Raw genomic sequence first — 23540 nt, forward strand, 5'->3', positions numbered from 1 at the left:
ATTAGATAAGCAGTGGAAATAAATCTATAGGATTTCATATAATTTGCTAAGCTCATGTTTTTTCTAGTATTTACATGCATTTATATAGGATTTATAAAATACATATTCTAGTTATAGGAAATTATAGCAATCCTTGGTCCTTCAATAACTGATCAAAATGAAATAAGTTTAGATAAGCATGCACTTTAATGAAAAAATATTTGATTTTTCTGTCAAACAATCATTATACACCATAAATTTGGTACAAACTCTAATTACAACTAAATCATAGCGGCGCCTGGGTGCCTCAGTCCATTAAGCATCTGACTCTTATTTTCCGCTCAGGTCACGATCTCAGAGCTGTGAGATCGAGCCCCACACTGAGCTCTGTAATGAGCCTGGAGTCTGCTTGGAATTCTCTCCCTCTCACTCTGCCCCTCCCTCTACACTCTCTCTCTCTCTCTAAAACAAAATAAATAAATACAGTCTTTAAAAAACAACTAAATCATAGAGAACTGCAAAATATACAGGCATATCTCATTGCAGTTCACTTTATTGTTCTTCACAAATAATATGTTTTTTAAAAATTGAAGTGTTATGGCAACCCTGTGTCAGTGCCATTTTTCCAACAGGATTTGATCACTTCATGTCTCTGTATCACATTTTGGCAATTCTGGCAATATTTCAAAATTTTTCGTAATCGTTGTATCTGTTATGCTGATCTGTGACCAGTGAGCTTTGATGGTACTATTTTAATTGTTTTGATATATACACTGTTTTTTTAGACATAACACTATTGCACACTTAATAGACTACAGTGTAGTGTAAGCGTAACTTTTGAATGCACTGGGAAACCAACAAATTGATTTGACTCACTTTGTTGCGATATTCACTTTATTGCACTGGTCTGGAACCAAACCTGCAATATCTCTGAGCTATGCCTGTAACCACAAGGAAACTGGACTTACTTCTGACTTTTTTTCACTCCTGAGCTCCTTGAATAAAAGAATGAACAGAAAGTGTGCCAAACAGTACACTTGCTGATCCTTGCTGACACAAAATGATTATTACCAGTTTAGTCAGCATAAGAAGAAAGGTAGGTACCAAGGGCCAAGAAAAAGTAGAAATGTTAATTATATGTTAATGTTAAATGTTAAAAAAAGTAGAAATGTTAATTTTATATATATATATATTGAATTTGTACCTTTTCAAAAAGCCACAATTTTAATTATAATGAATACTCCTAAATTGATATAGACATCCATAGTTTGCGTATCAGACTAGTAATTGAAATTAACTTCAGCTAAGCATGGATTAACAGTGTCTCTAACAAAACTGTAGATTAGGAGCATTTAGCTGCTACAAATGAAGGGCCCATGTCTTACTTATACAGCAGGTGTCTTTTGTCCATGCTTTCCCCTTCAGTACTGATACAAGGAAGGTGGAAATCATTTCACTGAAAGAGCTCCACCTCCCAGGCTCCCAGGAACAAAAGCTCAAATTCTGAATGTGGTTTCTACCCAAAGCTATACTGATCATTTTATAAATGAGAAGTTCATGAAAGATCTACCTTTAGTATGTCTCATTTGTCCTAAACTACCAATCTGTGTGCATCCCAAGTAAGACAGCGTTTTTCACCACGTGAGCCTAAAAGGTAAACACCCATGCTTGCCTTCATGCATATGGAAGACTCTCTGTTTCTCCGGGTTCTGGGATCCTTGAGTCAGTCCTCTTCCAGGAATAAGCAGCCCCTTGTTCAAGGAACAAAACCTATGAAACAAGATAAAACACATTGAAGTACGTTCCATGGCTTCTTCGCAACCCCAAAGACTGGCCCCTCTTCCCAGAACACTTGACCACACCATATCCTTAGCATATACTTTCTTGTAAGGGTCTGTACTTGTTTCTCCAGTGTATGTATATTTGCATATGATGCTATTCTATAAATCATCTCTTCAACTAGAGTAAACATTCATGAGAGCAGAGACCAATTAGCTAACAATCTACAAAATAAATAAAAGATATCAACCAGGTTTAATGAATTTACTCTTGCTTTTTTTTATTAGCTTCAGAAGCCCAATTTGGTAAACAGTTGAGTAAATTAATTATGAACATTTATTATTAATTATGAACATTTATTTTGTTCTTTATTCTCATACCATAAGCTAAAGCCAATGAGGAGTTAATCAATTTGAAAACAGAATTAGCCCTTTCCAGACTCAAAGAGAATATTTATTGGACTGGGGCAAAAATTTCCTAATCCCCCAACAAAATAAAAGCTATTTACCCAAATGTGCCTAGCCTAGTCTGCCAAAATAAATTAAGCTGGTTTAAGTTCACTGTTTCTTAAGTGTTGACTCCTAATCAGTCACTATCATATCAGGGATGACACACATATATCAGAGATTGACAAAGCAATCTGCTGATTGCACAGCTGAAGAAAGCAAGGCACTGAAGAACTCAAGAACCCCAAATACCGTTACTCATTCTAGTTCAAGTTATTAGTAAATTCTTACTATCTCATGTCGGGACAAGTAAGGACTAACTCCCCCACCCCCCCCCAAAAAAAGTTTCTTCATCTGTAAAATGGGGTAGTTATAGTACCTTATCCTACAAGACTGTCTAAGGAGAAAGAAGTTCACATACACAAATGCACACATGAATACATCTGCAGGCAAGCTGTTTTTTTCACAGTCTCAGGCTACTTCCCTTTTATATATGCAGCACTGAGGTGGAGGGAGCGGAAGAATGGTTTAATCACTACCAACACCTCAGTACCTCAGGGTTACTGACTTATCCCCTGATAAGCTCTCCAGAGTTTTACAGCAAAATCCCTAAGTAGGCCTTTAGAAGAAACTGTCAAGAGGATTTGGGGACATTCAGGCCCTAGGACTCTATGACTGAACTTTTCCAATGAAAGAAGATCAGGGAGGCCAATCTCTTCATGGCTTGCCTAGGAAGTCACAGACGTCACCTAAAGTGTGAGCAGAAGTGTCTGAGCTCTGTTCTGGGTCCCAAGCTTAGAGTAGGTGTCCAGGAAGAGTTTTCAGTACAACAGGCAATGTTCCCTCCACCCCCAGGGAAATGCCTCAATGTAGAAATTGAACAAATTAAGGTGAGTCTTTAGTGAGTCTCAGGGAAAAAAAGAAGCTGCAGAGATTGCCCACTAGTCAAATAACCTAATCATCTCAAACAGTCTGTATTCATTTATGAACTCTTTCAGTCACTAAACACTAACAGACTACCTGCTTAAGGTTCAATAGGATTCACAAGAAAGGAATGCAGGATAACTGGAGTTCAGGGCAAAGAAAGAGACTTCCAAATTGGGGGAGAGGAGATCAAAACAGGTTTCCTGGGGAAAGGCACATGGCAAGACCACGCACCTTTTTTTTTTTTAAGACTGATTGATTTTGACAGGGAGAGAGCACCATGCACAAGCAGGGGGAGCTGGAAAAAGAGAAGCGGGCTCCCCACTGAGCAGGCAGCCTGATGCAGGGTCCTGAGCTCATGACCTGAAGCAAAGGCAGACACTTAACCGACTGAGCCACCCAGGTGCCCCAAGACTGGGTAGCTTTATAGAAGGCCCTTCACATCATGTTCAATGTAAGCTAAAGGCAACTGTGGCCCTTCCTGTAATGTAACACTGTATAAACAGTGTTAACAAAGCTTCTATTTTTTAAGTGCCGTGAGAGAGAGAGGTGGGAGAGAGAGAGGGAGAGAGAGAACCTTTTTCAATTGATAGCAAGATCCACAGGGACAGAGAGAAAGAGAGAGAGAGAGATATCCAGGATCCCCAAGAGAAATGATGGAGTTTGGTGTCAGTCAGCATCAGTGTGGGCCATACTGAGTTGGTGCACCTGTAGTGGGATGATTCCAAACACTGGAACAGGGGTGAGGCCCCTGGGAACCTGGCCAGGAACAAAGAACCTGGGGAGAGAGCTGGAGTGCTCAGGTGAAAGGGGCTGGGGGAGAGCCAGACTTGTCCTAGAGTCTAAGTTCCTAGGCATTAACTGGGCAGGCTGGCATGTGACACATACAAAAAGGCATCCTACTTGTCCAAGTAACCTAATCAAGCCTCCTTGCTGCTAATTAAAGGTAAAATTTGGATCAGCACCAAAGGCCCTAGGCACACAGTCCTGACCGAGGTCCTGACACCGCATGAGGTACCCTGCAATCTCTGCGTACACTGTAATACACTTCACCCAGAGTCCAAGGGGTCAAACACGTAACCCTAAAAATGCTCTCCAAAGGAGGGCAAAGGGCTGGAAAGTTAATGTGGAATCCTAAATGCTAGCTTTCGACAAGGGTCTACCCCCAAACCACACCCCTGATGAGCAAAGAGAAAGGAATTTCAGGGAACACCCAACTTCCTCCCTTAAAGTGCCGCTTCGCTTTTAATATCAAACTCTCCTCCAGAACCCTTTAAGGTGGGGGTCGCGGCGCCCCCACCCTAAGCCAGACGGCACCCGTCCAGGCCCGGTAGCAGAAGGTGGGCGCCCCTTCCCACCCGGCCACCCTTTCTGCCCCCAAACCCTCGCATTCGTCCCTCCAGCTGGCGGCCGGCTCCTTCCGCCCAGGCCCGCTAGCAGCCGGGAGCGCGAGCATGGGCGACCCCAGGACCGCGCCACTCCGGCCTCCCGCTACCTACCGCAGCGCCGCCCGCCTCATGGCGCTCTGCGGCCGCGCGCGCGGCCGAAAACCCGGGCCGCGCGAGCCGGTCGGCTGGGGGAAGTTGAGGGAATGGAGAGCGCGAGCGCGGGACCAGACCTCGCTCCCCACGACCGCACCCTCGCGGAGCAGCCGCCCGGGGCGGAGCCTTGCTGCTCGGGGGTGGGGGCTCGCTGCGGATCCGGGGGTGGTGCGCGACGCCTGCAGCCTCTGTCATTGGCGGGAAGCCGGAGTTGGTCTCCGAGGAGCTTCCCACTCAATCGGCAGCGCCGGGCGTGTTGCTCCCCGGAGGACAGGCCAATCCCCGCCATTATCGATTAAAGGCACCACGCGGCACGGACAGAGTCTGACGTGAAGGCGACGGGCCCTCTGAACCTGTCTCTGTGATCCCGCTTCGCCAAGGCCGCGCAATCTTGACCCCCAGGCCTCGGCTCCCGGTCTGCGGTTCTTGCGCCTGGCTGCGCGTTGGAATCTTCTGGGCTGCTTTCCAGAATGCTGATGCCTGAGCCCCACCCCCTGGGGATTCCTAAACAGTTAGGAGGCCTTCCGGCCTTCAGGACGTCTAAAGGCACCCCGAGGTGATGCTTACGTAAGCGAAGTCAGAAACCACTGACCTAAAGGGCAAAAACTGTTTCTATTCTAATCTCGGCCTGCCCCCTAGTGTTTGAAAGTTGGAGATTTTGGCTGGCCCAGAGATATTCAAGGCCAGAGAGTTAATATGATTTTATCCTGATTCCCATGATGGACCTGATTCTCCAGTTCATTCAACGAATTCTTATTAAGCCGTTTGCAGTCCGCCAGACGCTGCTGTAGATGCTGGGGATGCAACAAAATAGACAAAAATCCCTGCCATTAGGGAGGGGGCTTACCTTAGATGGAAGGAAAGGAAGTCAGCAAGTTAGCAAATAGCATAATTTCAAACGTGGTACAGCAGTCTAAAGAAGAAACAGAACAAGATAATGAGAGGATCCTTCCAGAATATACACAAATCTTGACTTCCCCCCTGAAGATGTTTATTTCCTAGGAGGCAGAGACCATATTGTATGCTTTTTATGATACCTCATGTTTAGTAAACATGTGTCAATTTTAGTTAACCTGGCTTTAAAAAAAAATCATTTCCTAAATTACGAATGGAACATGGTCTTTGGCTTTGTCTCTCCTCTCTACCTACCTTTCCCTTTTATCAGACCCACATCTAGAAGACTCTCCTTTCGGCCTGCAGGGATACATTCTTTCATTTTTGTTCATATTGTCTGTACGTTTTCAGTGATGGTTTTGATACATTTTGTGTCACTTATACTTTTTAATACTCTACCACAACTAACAGTACAATAAATATTTTATTGAATTACACTATTTTTCTTCTTTTTACTTTTGGTTAAAGCAATGTTAGACGCAGAGAGAAAAATTAAAAAGAATTTTTCAGGTTACAAAGATGGTATAATAGGGAAACAAAAAACTAAAAAAAAATTTAAAATTAAGAGAATTTTCCAGGTTACAAAGATGGTATAATAATAGATAGGGACAGCTTATAATTTTTGTGCAATCAAGTCACCTTCCAACCAGACACATTCTCATCAGCATATAAATGGTGTCGATTTGGACCAGAACAGCTGAAACCAGGGACTCAATGCCATGAAGATGCCTCCTTTCCATAGCTTATCTTCACTTCCCTTTGCACACTGGCCTCATTCTTTTTTCTCTGTAGAATATCTTTCTCCACATAGCAAAAGAAGTTCCTGAACTTTACATCTTATAACCATAGCCACATGCAGAGAGACTCACCCAAATTTCTGTGTCTCAAGTACGAAAATTCCTGTAAAGAAAGGGGATTGACAAGTATAAATTTCCCATTATAAAATAAGCCATGGAGATGAAAAGTACAACATAAGAAATATAGTCAATAATAGTTTAATAACTTTGTATGGTGACAGATGGTGACCACATTTATCGTGGTGAGCACTAAGTAATGTATAGAATCATTGAATCAATATGTTGTATGTCTGAAACAAATATAACATTTTATGTCAATTAGACATCAATGGAAAAAAAAGTCCTGAGAAGGGATTCACTGGCCCAAGTGGGAGCAGGTACACATCCCTGGACAGGTCAACTGTGGCAGCAACACAAGGTCATATGATTGGCCCATGTGACTTGCCAGGAATCCCACAAGCCAGAGCCATGGTCAAGTGCTAGGTCACAATCTACTAACATGGCTATTTCCAACAGTAACCAGATAGGGAAATGGAGCACTTCTTAGAAAAGGAACGCTGAGCAACCAACCCCATAGATGTCCACTACATATGTAATTTAAACAGGAAAAAAATGATCCCATCACTTAACCCACTTACCTTAATTCTAACCTCACAGAACCCCTGTTAAACCCAGCCAGCCCAGCATTCATCCACATGTCTACAATTTTCTCAAATGGCAGATGCATAAAATTCTTAAAATAGGGGCACCTGGGTGGCTTAGTCTGTTAAGCATCTGCCTTCAGCTCAGGTCACAATCCTGGGGTCCTGGGATGGAGCTCCACATTGTCATCTGGCTCCCCGCTCAGTGGGGAGCCTGCTTCTCCCTCTCCCTCTGTCCTTACCCCCCACTCATGCTCACTCTCTCTAGTGCTCTCTCTCTCAAATAAATAAATAAAATCTTTAAAAATAAATAAATAAAAATTCTTAAAACAGTTTAGCAATCCTGATTTCTCTGTGTGTAATGTTGTAAAGCATATACATTATACCAAATTGTGGGTAGCAGGGATAGAAGGCAAAGTGGCCAAAAATCAGACCAGGAAACATCCAGCAGTTGTGTAGTGGTGAGATCACTGTCCTTAAGTAACAGATTTTCCACCTCCTTTTTGTTTCCTGTTTTGTTCCATTAGTTCTATTTTGATTTGGTGTCAGGGTAACAGAGATAGTATCAAGAAAAATCATGCACTGACAGATATAGAAGATATTATCTAGGTCACTATTACAAGTAGAATAAAATCAAATAACAAAACTTAAAATGTTGTCTGCTCAATCATGTAATATGAGTGAAAACTATCTAGTAACCATCTTTCCTTGGGCCGTTGAACCATATAACCTTTGGATATCTAACTTACGTAGAATATGTTTTTGGAAAACTATGTCATCGACTTTCAAACAAACTGATTCTTGCTACAATTTCAATTAGGATCCAGAAATCACTTTTTAAAAATTAGTTTATTTCCTGGATTATCGAGATTACAAAGAGGGATCCAGAATCGGGAAGTAGAGGAGGAAACAATGGAAACGTGTTTTTCCCCCCAAACCTTAAAGAAAAAACTGGAAAGACTACTGAGCTGTTACCTGAAAGCACTTAATATTATACCCACTTGCGCTAAAAGAAGCAAAACTCAGGGTAGGCAATTTTGAAACAACAGTGATTTTTATCAGTTTCCCTACCTTCCCTCAGGTCCACTTTTATGACTGCTCGTCAAATCCAAGTGTTGAAAGGTTTGTGTCTTTAATGCTCTCCTTTTCCTCTAACAATTTCCTCTTGCTTAAAAATAGCAAAATTTTAAAACATGTCATACTATTAGTGATATGGGATCAGAGGGCCTCCTTGGGATAGGTACATCTTCATTTCAGGGTGTCATCTTCAATAAAAATGCCTCTTTCAATAAAAGAGGGCTTAAGCAGTACAATTTCAATGGTGTCTCCCCTACCAATGCCTAACCCGATCATTCTTCACCCTGAGGTGCCCAACCTCTCTCCCACTCAAGCCACTTTCACCAACAAATTCAGTTCTCTTCCATTTATTCCTCACTCTGCATCGTATTTCTCTCCATTCTCCCGCCCAGCCACTTTCCATATTTTCTCACACCACCCCAAGTGCTGTCACCCCAACTTGGAAATAGAGCCTCCCATTAGTCCTCAGGGAAGCCTGTTCAGCTGGACCAGTGTCGAAGCCAATTCTGCCATTCCTCGGGCAAGGAAAACCAACAAGTACAGCTGCACAGGGATGCATAACCATGAAGGGAACAAAGCTGTAAACATATTTCGTTCTCTTTGCAAAAGCTCATGCTTCAGAGTGCATGCAAGCTTTTAGAACTTACTTTACAGTAAGATTTCTATATTCCATAAATGTTAACATCGTGCTGGCTGTTTGAACTCCTAAAACACGCTTTGGGGTATAAATTTGTATTTTGTGCTTTTTGGAGATGGGCCACACAAAAACAGGACAGTGCCAGTAGTATTAATTTACTTTATCTTTAGAAACACTGACGTTACTCTAGCTGGTTCATCTTTATGTGAGATATTTATAGGATTGTTAGACTGCTTTGTTTGGTTTACACAAGTAACTAGCACATTGCACAAGACACCACATATGGCTTCTGTTTGGCCTCATCTATGGAGGGAGGAAAGATCCTTATTTTACTCCTAAAAGGCTCTTCCTTGACTCTAGTTCCTATTATTACCCACAATTCGTCACTCAGCCTCCTCCACCTCCCTCACCCTGGCCCTGGCAGTTCCCACAATACTTCCCTGAGGAGATAGATAGTGAGAGACAGAGACAGAGAGATAAGAAGGAGGAGGAGAAGGGAGGAAGAGAAGAGGAAGATAGAGATTACAGATTGAGATACACACACACAGAGAGAGAGAGAGAGAGAGAGAGAGAGAGAGCTGGAGTTTGCTATTACGGGGCATATTCCGAGGTCTAGCATTGGGACACTAGAGAAACAGTGGCACAGGCAGAAAGCTCAAATGAAGTACTTCAGGGACTGGAGCTGCTCCATCTCTAACTGAAGTCTGTGGCTTCCCACCTGGGACTACAAGGGCTGAGAAACACTGTGGGTGACAGGTGCGGGGGTAGATGAGAGGGAATCAGAGAGGGGTTCTCCGTTGATGGAGCCAATCCAGGAGGCTCAGAATACTGTCGAATCATTCCTGAACCAAGAGCCCTACCAAGACCAAGCTGCTTGGGGTGGGCTGCCGACCTGCAAATTCTCTGCATTCCACACAAGCCAGCCCAAACCAAAGAGGAGGAACATCAGCCAGATTCAGTCCCCACCAGTTCCCAGCTTTCCTTCTCTAACTCTGGCACCACCACCATTTCGTCTCCTCCCCTCATGCCTCCCCACTTCCTCCTTCAACACCACAGACACCCACAGAGATTCAATGACATTTGAGAGATTAAAAATACAGAGATGTATAAGGCACAGTCCTGGACCAGGAGATACAAACAGCCTGAGACAGAGAGGAACATGGAAACCAATCAACATAATTTAATAACATTAACTCTAATAGAGGAATATGCAAAGGTCCCCTGATACAGCAGGAATGAATTACTTCTGGACAATGTGATTTGGACAGTTTTTCCTCACCCACGATATTCATTTCCTACAGCTGCTATAACAAATTTACCACAAACTTAGTGGCTTAAAGAAACACAAAGTTATTACCTTACAGTTCCGAAAGTCAGAAGTCTGACACAGGTTTCGCTAGGCTAAAATTAAGATATTGGCAGGGTTGTGTCTTTTCCTGGAAGCTCTAAGAGGGAATCTATTGTCTTGCTCTTTCCAGCTTCCAGAGGCCACTTGTACCCCTTGGCCCATGGCTCCTTCCCACCCTATTTGAAGCCAGCAACATTGCATCTCTCTCTGCCTTGCTTCCATAATCACATCCTCCTCTGACTCTCTTCCACTTTCAACGACCTGTGTGATTACACTGGACCCACCAGTATAATCTCCCTATCTTCCCGTCAGCTGATTAGCAACCTTACTTCCATCTGCAACCTTAATTCCCTTTTGTCATGCAACCTAAGATATTGACACATTCTGGGAATTACAATGGGGACATTTTTGGGAGGCCACGATTCTGCCTATTGCACCCACCAGAAAAAAAAGCCCTCTATAAATATATAAATACACACACCCTAACCTGAGTTCCACACACATTCCTCCCTGTCCCATTGTAGAGCAGCACATTTACTTCCTCCTGCTGATTAAGGGCAATTACCCCTGCCAAGATGATGACTCCTTGGCCACAGGAATCCAAAGCCCTGGCAGTAGCCATACTTGTAGTTCAATGGGACCCTTGCTGCGTCCATTGTGCAAGAGTGTGACCCTATGTGGAACAGAACCTCAAACTCCGCAGAGCCCAGTGTTGCAGATTCAGAAAACATAAATCCCCCACTGGGGCATTAGGTGTGATAGTAATTAAGGCTACTCCTGCTTCTGCCCTTTGGTTCCCAGACTTAACCTATTTTTCCTAATAGAGGCACAGTGCCATTCAGAGGTCTCTCATTCAGGGCTTGTGGTAGACAGAATCCTAAGATGGCTCCCTTGATTTCCACTCCCTGATATCCATGGCCCTTTTCTTCAGTGTGAGTGAAACCTGTGAATATGATAGATGTCGCTCCCATGATTGAGTTATAGTATAAAGCAAATATAAGGGGCGCCTGGGTGGCTCAGTCAGTTAAGTGTATGCCTTTGGCTTGGGTCATGATCTCAGAGTCCTGGGCTCAAGCCTTGCATCAGGCTCCCTGCTCAGTGGGGAGCCTGCTTCTCCCTCTACCTCTGCCTCTCTCCCTGCTTGTGTGCGCTCTCTCTGTCAAATAAATAAAATCTTAAAAAAAAAAAAGCAAACATAAAGGCATTTTGCAGATGTGATTAAGGCCTCAATCAGTTTGACTCTCAGTCAAAAAGGAGAGTATCTGACTGGGCCTGACCTAATCAGGTTAGTCCTTAAAAGACTTCCTTGGAGGGATGCCTGGGTGGCTCAGTCAGTTAAGGATCTGTCTTCAGCTCAAGTCATGATCCCAGTAGTCCTGGGATCAAGTCCCACACGGGAATCCTTGCTCAGCGGAGAGCCTGCTTCTCCCTCTGCCTGCTCTGCCTGCTGCTCCCCCTGCTTATGCTCTCTCTCTCTCTGACAAATAAATAAAATCTTTTTTTATAATAATATTTTTATTATATTATTATTCACCATACAGTACATCCCTGGTTTCTGATGCAAAGTTCGATGATTCATTACTTGCATATAACACCCAGTGCACCATGCAATACGTGCCCTCCTTACTACCCATCACCAGCCTATCCCATTCCCCCACCCCCCTCCCCTCTGAAGCCCTCAGTTTGTTTCTCAGAGTCCATAGTCTCTCATGCTTCATTCCCCCTTCTGATTACCCCCCCCTTTCTTTATCCCTTTCTTCTCCTACCGATCTTCCCAAGTATAATTTGGTTTCTCTCATCTATGGAAAATAAATAAAATCTTAAAAAAAAAAAGAAAAGACTTCCTTAGAGTCTTCGTCCTTCCTCAGAGGTAGTCTCCTGGTGGCTTTGAAGAAGCAAGCCACCATGAGTTCTGCATCTGCAAGAAAATGCTTAGAAGAAGACCCAGAGCCTCAGATAAGACCCTAGCCCTGGCTGACACCTTGAGTGCAGCCTTGTGAGACCCTGAAAAGAGGTCCCAGCTAAGCCATGACCAGACTCTTCACCACAGAAAACTGTGAGATAATGAATGTGTTGTGTAGGGTGCTAAGGTTGTGGTATTTGGTTACTCAGCAATAGAACATTATATCTTGACTTTTTAATACCTAAATTTTCCTCAGGCTCATGATCCTATGCCTGATATTATTGTTCAAATTTGTCTGTAATCTCCACTTTCTCTTTGAACTCTGACCCTATCCCGCAAGGAGTTTGCTTCCTTCCTCATTTCTCTTCTCTCAGCCTCTTACCAGAAGCACCTGCAACTCAGTTCTGGGGATGGCTTCTTATAGTCTGAGCTAGAGAAAGTAAAGTTAATGAACATGAGGAATTTTTCTGATGAACTCTATCTCCGATTCTTTGAAAATTATCAATAGATAAACGGATAAAGAAGTGATAATATAGATGCAATGGAATATTACTCAGCTGTAAAACAAAATAGTGAAATCTTGCCATTTGCAACAATGTGGATGGAGCTAGAGAGTATTACGCTAAGTGAAATCAGTCAGTCAGAGAAAGACAAAAACCATATGATATTTGATCACTCATATGTGGAATTTAAGAAATACAGCAAACAAGCAAAGGGAAAAAGAGAGAGAGAGAAAGACAAACCAAGAAACAGACTCTTAATTATAGAGAACAAACTGATGGTTACCAGAGGGGAGGTGGGTGGGTGAATGGGTTAAAAAGGTGATGGGGGTGGGGAAAGATGATGGGGATTAAAGAGGGCACTTGTCCTGATGAGCACCGACTGTTGTATGGAAGTTTTGAATCACTACATTGTACACCTGAAACTTCTATGTATGTTAACTAACTGGAATTTAAATAGAAACGTGGGGCACCTGGGTGACTCTGTCGTTAGGCATCCAAATCTTGATTTGAACTCAAGTCTTGATCTCAGGGTCCTGAGTTCAAGGCCCAGGTTGGGCTCCATGCTGGGTCTAGAGCCTACTTTAAATAAATAAATAAATAAATAAATAAATAAATAAATAAATAAATAAATAAATAAATAAAAACTTTAAAAAGCAATCAATAGAGCCAATATATTAATTTAATCCTACTGAGTACCTACTATATGTTATGTGCTGTGCTGGGAGCTGAGACTACAAAGATCAAACAGGGAGAGTTCCTGACCTCCAGGAATTCACTACCCAGAAAGAAAAAAAAAAAGAAATGTAATCAAATGCACTGTGATAATTGCTCTAATGAATAATGTGCCACAAGGTCTCAGAGGAAGCAGTAAATAATGCCTTCTGCTGAAAAGGAATACTGAAGGAGTCTTGGTGAGGTGACAGGATAGTGGCCTGGAAAGCCACAGAGAGGAAGTGACATTTGAGAGAGTTCTTCCCTTAGAAAAAAAGACACTAAATTATCTAAATTTAATTTTTCAGTTTCATAACTAAACCCTTTATAAAAAGGCTAAGAAAGCTTTCCGAGAAATTAAAGGGGACATTGTTATTTGTCCTTCTAACTCTCATTAACACACATACCTGGCTACTTAAAATATGTCATTTGAATTAAAGGCACCCATGGAAGCTGGCCAGGTACCATTGCTCATTTCCTGGCCAGAGAGTTCCCTGAGTGACCAACCCAAATAAATCTTGTGCTAGAGGCAACTAGGGCTATGTGTCCTCAACAGAAGGGAAGTGCATAAGCAAGACATCCATTTTTGCAGCATTCTCAGAGGACTTAGGTCCACACCCTGGGAGAAGTATGTGCGTCTGTCAGGATGGTTACGAGCCATGCCCCAGCTTCCTGAAGGAGAGTCATTGTTGGCTGACATCAACTTTATCCCTGCGTAGACAAATCTCCAAACCATCTCTTCCACATGTCCTGTTTGTTCAAATCAAGACCCACATATCAAGTGCCTATTCGACAAGAGAAACTCTGCCTCGTGCTGGACCCACAAGACTGAAAACAGCAGTCACTGCCACAGAGGGGCCCTCTGGACTGTTCATGCCATGCTCCCTTTGCTGAGAACTTTCCTCTTTTTCTGGATTGGCAGAATCTAACCAAAGTCCAACTTCTTCTAAGAGGATTTCCTGACTCCTGTAATCACCATTAACTTTTAATTGCTCTAAACTTCTATTTCACTAAATCTGAATCTGACAATTTATCACTTGATTATACTTTGTATTATTTCTTTAATGAATTGAAACGTCCATCATGGTACTCCAACAATATAGTAAGCTTTTTAAAATATTTTATTTATTTATTTGAGAGAGAGAGAGGGAGCACAAGCAGAGGGAGCGGCAGCGGGAAAGAGAGAAGCAGCCTCCCCACTGAGCAGGGAGCCCGACGCGGGACTTGATCCCAGGACCCCAGGATCATGACCTGAGCTGAGGGCAGATGCTTAACTGACTGAGCGATCCAGGTGCCCCCATAGTAAGTTTTTTGAAGGCTGGAGTCATCTTTGGGGTGTTTGTTTGTAGTCATCTTTTATTTATTTTTTTAAAAGACTTTATTTTTTTATTTTGACAGAGAGAGACAGCCAGCGAGAGAGGGAACATAAGCAGGGGGAGTGGGAGAGGAAGAAGCAGGCTCCCATCAGAGAAGCCTGATGTGGGGCTTGATCCCAGGACTCCGGGATCACGCCCTGAGCCAAAGGCAGACGCTTAACGACTGAGCCACCCAGGCACCCCTGTAGTCATCTTTTAAATTTTGAGTCTGGGCACATAGTTAATTTAAGATTGTATTTATTTATTTATTTATTTATTTGAGGGGGGAGAGGTAGAGAGAAACTCTAAGCAGACTCCATGCTGAGCACAAAGCCAGACACTGGACTCGATCTCATGACCCTGAGATCAAGACCAAGCTGAAAGAAACCAAGAGTCAGATGCTTAACTGACTGCACCACCCAGGCGGACCTGGACACAGTTAGTTCTCAATATCTAGTTAAGATTTAATTGATCAGAAGATGTAAACCAACTCCTGAGGAGGCTGGTAACGGAGGGAGAGGAACTATAAGCAATGCTCCCACCTTCAAAGGTTAGTTTGATCCTAATCCAGCCTTTAAAAACTAGCCAGATTGAGCTTTAAGATTCTTCCATAAGAGCATAACATAAAAACAAAATGATCCACATTAAGTCATATTCAGAGTCCAAATTAAAGATTGGGTCCATCGCAGTGAAAAAAAAAAAGGATGATTTCTTGTAGGAGAGAACAACGCTATCTGTGATAAATGTCAATCTCAAAAGCTACCCTCCCCAGCATAAATTCAATCTAATGAATTATCCATGCATTAATCTAAACCCTTTGAGATGATTTTTAAATTAAAAATAACTTTTTTTTTATTACTGTAGAATGTTATTTTCTCTCCCACCCCACCCCGCCCCTGCCCCATCCCCACCCTATTCTTGGAGTCTGGCGCCTCCTACGAAAGCTTGATTAACAGAAGAGGACATTTAGTAGGGAAAGAGACAGAGACTCTTTGTAGCATTATAATGCCTGAGAGCACATGAATGTTGGCAGTGGGAAATGTCTGATTTTTTATAGCTTAACTTCTCTGAGGGAGGACCACGATAAGGGCTTTTTTCTTTTCTTTTCTTTTCTCTTCGACTGGATTTAAGCCCCAGGAAATCCTCAGTCCATTTCTACCGCTAGCCTGTCTCATCCAGAAGGAACTGGATGACTGACACCCACTAAGGAGAGGAAGAAGTCCAAAGGCCTGGGTTTTCATTATGGACTGGGAAAACACAACTCCCCTACCTTCTTCTCCTTTCTTGTGGGAAGGTCAGAGTGGATGCTTTGGTCTGTGTTGCTTTGTGTCTATATTCTTTTCTCCCATGACAGCAGAGTTTTCCTCCTAGTACTTCAGCAGAACTTCCCCCGCCCCACCCCGGGTACGCTAGGTTCTTCTGGAAAGGAAAGGCAAAGCAAAGCAAAACCCCCTATTTTGAGCAGCTTATTTCCCACCTACCTATATAGGGCAAAGGCTGTTCACATTTTTATACCCTTTCTTCCATTCTATAGTCAGCCAGAACTTGGCACATTATAGGAAGGCATCTGTGATCTCTTTGAAAGAAGTCCAGAGAACTCATAAGGGAGAAAAGAGTCTCACTAGAAGAGCCAGAAAAACTTGTCCAGAGTCTTAAAGGTTTGGTCTTATTTACTACCGTGGCTCCCACCCATACCTGGCACAGTGCCTGATACACTGTAATTTAATTATATAATAATATGGATTGGCCAAATGGCTAAAAAGCAATATGATAGCTACCATGTATTGACTATTTATCTCAGTGCCTAACATATTGAAAATACATGACGAATATCTGTTCAACTATGAAGGAATAATAGCAGGGATAGTATTATTTATGGAGCACTTATTGCTCAGTTATCTTTGTTAATCCTTACAACAAGCATAGGAGATCAGTATTCCCATTTTAGACAAAGATATTGGGGTGGAGAGACATTAAATATCTTTCCCCCAAAATCAAAAAGGCTATCCTTCTCCACCAGAGGGCATGGTCTTGTACCCCCAACTGGTCCAGAAAAACATGATATGGGTAGATCTGGGGGAAGTAGTCTCATGATCCTGGCCACGTATAACAGCAGTCACTCCTAGAATCAGGTAATTCTGCAGAGTCAGGGGAACCAAACTGGGAAATGAAAAATTATATAGAAACCTACATGATCATGGGGCCACAAATCATAATGCTTAAGTTCCCCTCTCATGTACATATTCAGCATTTTCCAGGCCTTTAGCCAATATTTCTCTCTTTCTGATTAGTTTCCCCATGTGGAAAAAGGTATTCTAGGGATGCCTGGGTGGCTCAGTTGGTTAAGCGTCTGCCCTCGGCTCAGGTCATGATCCCAGGGTCCTGGGATTGAGTCCCGCATTGGTCTCCTTGCTCAGCAGAGAGCCTGCTTCTCCCTCTGTCTGCCGTTCCCCCTGCTTGTGTTTTCTCTCTCTCTGACAAATAAATAAAATCTTTATAAAAAAAGGTATTCTATAGTTATTTTTACTTTGGTAAATTATAAAGTTAACAACACATGGTTCTAGCTTAATTGATGGATTATCATCAAATGGCTTCCCAACATATTGCAAAATGTCCTGAAATTTGTCATTTCAGAATCCTATCTCTGAATGTTAATTTTCCTAAACTGGGACTCTTTTCTATCTCAAGACAGTAAATAAGGAAACTCTATTTCTACTTCTTTCCACAGCGCTTGGCAAAAATAGACTCAGAACTTATTACTATTTCACTGGTTCTGAGTCTCTCTCACTTATTGGCTAGATCCTTGCACACAAATCATCCTTATCCACCCCCTGGTCCTGTCCACCATGAAAGTAGTAAGTGATGAAGGGACAGAAGCAAACATGAAATTCAAAACCAGAATGATAAGCATATAAACTGGTACTGGCTACAGGGCCCTTATTTTCTGCAACTGGGATGGACCATTCCTACTGGCCTGTTCTCAGTATGACATCAACATAATGATACAGCAAGGTCAAAAGTCAAGATTAAGAGAAAAGATCTATCAGGCAAATACTTACAAAAATAAAGCTGTATTTGCTGTATTTATTTCATAAAAATGGACTTTAAATTTTATTTTACTTTTTTCAGAGTGGGAGAGACAGTGGGGGGAGGGGCAGAGGAAGAAGGAGAGAGAGCGTCTTAATCAGGCTGCAACCCAGCACAGAACCCAATGTGGGGCTCGATCTCACAACCCTGAGATTCTGACCTGAGCTGAAGTCAAAAGTTGGACACTTAACCGACTGAGCCGCCCAGGTGCCCCATGGACTTTAAATTTTAAAGGCCACTAAAGATAGGGGCTCCTGGGTGGCTCAGTCGGTTAAGTGTCTGACTCTTGGTTTCAGCTCAGGTCATGATCTCAAGGGTCATGGGACTGAGCCCCACATTGGGCTCCATGCTCAGCAGGATGTCTGCTTGAAGATTCTCTCCCTCTGCCCCTCCCCCCACTTGCACACAGGCCCACGTGCACACTCTCTCTCTAAAATAAGTAAATCAATCTTTTTAAAAAGCCCACTAAAGATAAAGAACCACAAATATGAGAATAAGGAAAATTCACCATGAAACTATAAAAATTCTGAAATTGGTTGTACCCAGTAACATAGTCTTATTTAAAAGTGGATTGATAAATTTGACTACTTTAAAATGAAAAACTTCCATATAACCAAAAAAAAAAAAACACTATTTTTTTTTAAACCAAAGACAGTACTAACAAAGGAAAATATACTAGCCACAGATTTGGTACATGTCTGGAGCAAAACTAACAAAAAGGAGGGGTGAGGAGTTAAAATAATAAACTATATAAAAGGGTTACTACAAATGAATAAGAAAAAGATAAAGAAGCCATTAAAAATGGACAAAGGTCATGAATTGGCAACTCAAGTAGAATTAAGATTAGATGGCCTGGGTGGGACACCTGGGTGGCTCAGTGGGCTAAGCATCTGCCTTCGGCTCAGGTCATGTTCCCAGGGTCCTGGAATCGAGTCCCACATCCGGCTCCTTGCTCAGCAGGAAGCCTGCTTCCTTCTCTGCCTGCCGCTTCCCCTGCTTGTGCACTCTCCCTCTCTCTGACAAATCAATAAAGAAAATCTTAAAAAGAAAAGAATATATGGCCAAGAAATATGAAAAGATCAACATCGCATTAATCAAATTCAAACCATTTCATACCCATAAGGTAAGCAAAAACCAAAAGTCTGAAAGTACAAGCCGTTGGTGAGGATGGAGGATGCGAGGCAAGAACTCCCATTCACTGCTAGTAGAAGTTATGAATTGGCATAATCACTCTGGAGAGCCATTTGGCTCTATTCCATAAAACTGAACATGCATAAACCCTTTGACCCAGCATTCCAGTCCTGGGTAAATACCCTATAAATTATTGCTTCTGTTCTCAAGGATATATACAAGAATGTTCATAACAACACTGTCTGAAATGACAGGGTGGAAAAAAAGAAACAATCTAAACATATATCAACAGGAAATTTTTTAAAATCTTGAATCCTCTGAGGAGGATTTCAAACCCATGAGTTCATATTACACAAATCAGGTTCAAGGTCAGTACTCCTTTTTTTCATGGATATTTAAATGCTTAAAATTTAATATTTCCTTCTTGTATCCCTTTCACACAAATTAATAAATTTAAACATTCCAAATGGGAGAAACATGCAGTACTGGGGTATTAACTAGAGAAAACTGTGTGGCTTTCTGTCTCCCATGATGGCTCACAGGGTTCAAATGCCTTGTTGAATTTACCATGATTCAGGTATTGGCCCTCAGATATGCAGGTCAAAACAAGATTTGTCATTTCACTAAAGGTGAAATATGCATCCCTAGTAGGACTCAATTAACCAAAAGACTGATATATGAAATAAAAATACCAGTTTCTTAATTCATAATGAGAGGTGAGACTGCTGGGGGGCCATAAGAAACCCAATTATAATCAGGAAATTCACTGATGAATATGGAATGTGTTGCATACAGCTAAGATACGTTAACTAGAATGTAAGCACAATGAAGGCAGAGATTTTTTCACTATTTTTAGATTTTATTTATATTCAAGTTACTTAATATATAGCATATTATTAGTTTCAGGGGTAGAATTTATTGATTCATCAGTTGCATGTGACACTCAGTCTCATTACATCAAGTGCCCTTCTTAATGCCCATGAGATTTTTGTCTGATTTTTCTACTGCTATAATTCCAGAGACTGTAACAACAACTGACAAGAAAAAAATCTGTTAAGCAAATGAATAAGGAGAGACTGACGTTTCCATTTCTACAATATTCAAAAACCCATCTCAAGATTGAACTACTAGAGTTCTTGCATCAGGGTATTCTTGCTCCAGCATAGTGCCAAACTGAGCAGGGCCAATCTTGGCCTCTGAAATTCTTCTTTTTCTATACTTCCAGGACTGATCCTATTAGACACCTTTAGTTGCCTATCCTACAGCCATTCCCTTCTAATTCCTTGCTAACAGAATCCCAATTTTGTTCTGGGGCTGCATTGTGCCCAACCTCAAAGAAAGAATCACAATTCATCTTGGCCACACACAGCATATCTGTTCCCCTTTGCCAGATACCCACTGTGCCAGCCTCCCTTGCAGCTGCAGGATAAGACATAAAGGGAAGACTTCTGGGGTATTCTGGGAAATATGTCACTTGCCAGATAAATAGATAGATAGATCCTCATTAGGAGAAAGCTTAATTGCTCCTGGCCTTTCCACCCTGCTTGGGAAGCTGATGTGAAGACATGATGCCTGGAGCTACTGCTTAGAGCAATAGCTTGATATTGCTTAGAGCTACATCCCTGCTATGTTCATGAGACGAATTAAGGATGACTGGCAGAGAAGAAGGGTGTTAAAAGCCCAGGTCCTTGATACATAGTTAATTGGTGAACTAGCCCTGGAACTGGCTACCTCCAGGTTTCTGAGGGGTTGTTTGTCTTTTTTTTTTTTTTTTGAAGTTTCTATGACTGAGGGAGGAGTTAAGATGGCAGAGAAATAGTGGGATCCTAAGCTTGCCTCATCTCTCGAACACAGCTAGACAAATCATTTTGAACACCCAAGAAATCAATCTGAGGACTGAAAGAGCAAAACTGCATAAATGGAGGTAGAAAAACAGCCACTTCGTAGAAGGTAGGAGTTGCGGAGAATTGATTTGGAGAAGAAAAGAACTGCAGGTGATGCAAAGGGAAGGGAGCCCTGATTATGGAGAGAGGAGGGGGGGAGAGGCACATGCAGGGGATTGCACAAAAAAAACTCTTCCCTAAAACCGTGGACTGGGAAAAGGAGAGGGTCTGACTATCACCAGTTTTTATAAGCAGCAGAGTACAAAGTCTGAAGTTCTGGAGGTCCACGCCATTGCCAGGATTGTGCCTGGTGGGCTTGGTGGTGCTCCACTGGGGAAGGAGGGCAGAGACCTGGGAGCAGGAAGTATGGTCTGAGGACCCCTGGGCTGCACAAGAAGAAACCGTTCCCCTGCTTGGACTGCATTGGGAGAGGTGGCACAGCCTCTCTAGGGACAAAAGAACTGGCAGCACCAATGTGCTGCCCTATTCACTGACATAGGAACAAAGACACAGGTTGAGGGCAACAAACCTTGGTGCTGGCTTTTTTCCTGTCCTTTACCATAAACTCTGAACCACTGTACAGTGACATGACTGATTTCTGAGACAAACCAACACTGACCACAGTGCAGCGAAACCCTCCCCCAGAAAAATTGGCACAGGTCCACACTGCATGGATATCTAAAATACGGAGTTTTGAAACCCAGCCGTGTGTCTGAGATAAAACACAGGAGTACTGTGCTGCCTGGCAGACAGACAGCTTGGACACAGACAGAGTGAGGGCAGGGATCTGATGGAAGCCAAGAAGACTGGAGGGGTGACTGTTTGCTCTTCTGTGAGGGCTTCCTTAAGCACGAAATTCCCACTCCATGGAAAAGAGAGCAGGCCAATACCATTCCATGCCCTCTCCCAAGTCAGCACTGACCAACTTCAGTGAGCAAAACAGCACCATCCATTAGAGGCTGGAGCCCCTTACACCAAGCCCCACTTCCCCATACCCTGCAGGTGCATCTTCACTAGGGCAAGTCCACCCGAGAATCAGCACAGCAGGCTCCTCCCCCAGAAGACCAGCACAAACCCCTTGCACACACCAAATCTACTGATCATAGAGTGCTATAAAGCTTCAGCTCTAGGGGAAATAGGATCTAGCTTCTGTTTGGGGGGATCTAGCTTCTTTTATTAAAAAAAAAGATTTTACTTATTTATTTGAGAGTGAGAGAAGGCACGAGCAACAGGAGGGGCAGAGGGACAAGCAGACTACCTGCTGCTACCTGCTGAGTGTGACGCCCTACGGGGAGCTTGGTCCCAGGACCTTGAGATCATGACCTGAGCTGAAATCAGATGCTTAATCAACTGAGCCACCCAGGTACCCCAAGGATCTAGCTTCTTTTTACAAACAGACCAAAACACACCCAGGATCTAGCTTCCTTTTTTTTTTTTTTTTTGAGCTCTTCTTAATGTACTTAATTCACTACTCTCAGAAGCAGAAATACAACAGGCTATCCTAACAATCACACACACACACAAAAACAGTGACTGAGACAAAATGACAAGATGGAGGAATTCATCCAAAAAGGAAGAACAGGAAGAAGTCACAGCCAGGGATTTAATCAATACATATACGAGGGGAGGAGTTAAGATGGCGGAGGAGTAGGGGACCCCTTTTTCAGCTGGTCCCGAGTCGAGTTGGATAGGTACCAGACCAGCCTGAACATCCACGGAATCAGCCTGAGACGAGGAAGATACATCTGGATCTCTACAAATGAACATCTCCAGCGCTGAGTATTGAGGTACGAAGCGGGGAGCCGTGAAACTGCCCACAGATATCGGAAGATAAATGGAAGGGAGAGGGAGCCACCGCATTTGGGTGCCGGGAAGCGGTAGCCACCTGAACAGGGGAGCGGGCTGACTCACTGACCGACACCCGCGAGACAGCAGACTGAGACCGTGAGCCAGGAGCGCGCGCCACCAGACTGAAACGGAGCTCCGGTGTGCTCACTGGATCCAGACTGAGACCGGGAGCTCCGGGAGCACTCGAGAGCAGCTGGCAGCTGGCGGTGTTACAAACACAAAGGACAAAGACACACCGGCCCTGGAAGTGAGGGCTGGGACGCCGGGTGTGGGGCACACATCCCGGGACGCTGCAGGGCGGGCAGCACCAACAGAAACAGAGTGAAAGTGGCCAGAACGTCATTGGAGAATGGTCCGCGATCCCTCTGTTCTGAGACAGAGGCTGAGATTCGGCCGCTGCTGCTCTGACTCTCAGAAGAGGCACAGCACAGAGGCAGGGAAAGCCACCAGAGAACAAAAGCCTGGAAATACCAGCTCACAGTGTGCCCATCCCCATCCCCCCTCGCAGGGGACGGGGCAAATCTACCCAAATGGGGTTGCCTGAGTATCGGCGCGGCAGGCCCCTCCCCCAGTAGGCGGGCTGAAAAATCAAGAAGCCCACGTCCCTAAGATCCCTATAAAACAAGGGCTCACGGCCTGGGTCTCAGTCAATAATTTGGGCTCTGGACAACCCTGCAACCTCTCCTCATCAGAATGACGAGAAGGAGAAATCCCCCACAGCAAAGAACAGACAATGAGTCTGTGGCCTCTGCCACAGAACTAATGGATATGGATATAACCAAATTATCAGAAATGGAATTCAGGTTACAATAATCAATGATGTGTAGACTTGAAAAAAGTATTAACGAAAATGTTAATAAGAATATAGAATCTCTGAGGGCGGAAATGAGAGCAAATCTGGCAGAAATTAAAAATTCTATGAGCCAAATGCAGTCAAAACCAGAGGCTCTGACGGCCGGGGTGAATGAGGCAGAAGAACGTATCAGCGAATTGGAGGATGGGTTAGTAGAAGAAAAAACGAAAATAGAAGCTGGTCTTAAAAAAATCCACGCCCAC

The 23540-nt window shown here is 43.2% G+C and overlaps 1 protein-coding gene across 7 annotated transcripts in view; it reads right to left on the bottom strand.

The window, feature by feature from the left end:
• ACOT9 (acyl-CoA thioesterase 9) overlaps nucleotides 1–23540 on the bottom strand; it is a 58101-nt gene that overhangs the window by 26270 nt on the left and 8291 nt on the right. For 3 of the 7 annotated variants that reach the window (XM_034648936.1, XM_034648933.1, XM_034648935.1), the window contains exons 2-4: nucleotides 6433–6463; nucleotides 5517–5582; nucleotides 1652–1749 (exon numbers count right to left, since the gene is read on the bottom strand). In XM_034648936.1, coding sequence (XP_034504827.1) covers nucleotides 1652–1661 — 10 coding nt within the window. In that variant the 5' untranslated portion in view covers nucleotides 1662–1749; nucleotides 5517–5582; nucleotides 6433–6463. Of the gene's footprint in view, nucleotides 1–1651; nucleotides 1750–4627; nucleotides 4796–5516; nucleotides 5583–6432; nucleotides 6464–23540 lie in introns of those variants that run through there. The other 4 variants (XM_034648932.1, XM_034648931.1, XM_034648930.1 and 1 more) reach the window with 2 other exon arrangements.

Source organism: Ailuropoda melanoleuca, chromosome X (assembly GCF_002007445.2).
Source record: "Ailuropoda melanoleuca isolate Jingjing chromosome X, ASM200744v2, whole genome shotgun sequence".
Lineage (NCBI taxonomy): Eukaryota > Metazoa > Chordata > Mammalia > Carnivora > Ursidae > Ailuropoda > Ailuropoda melanoleuca.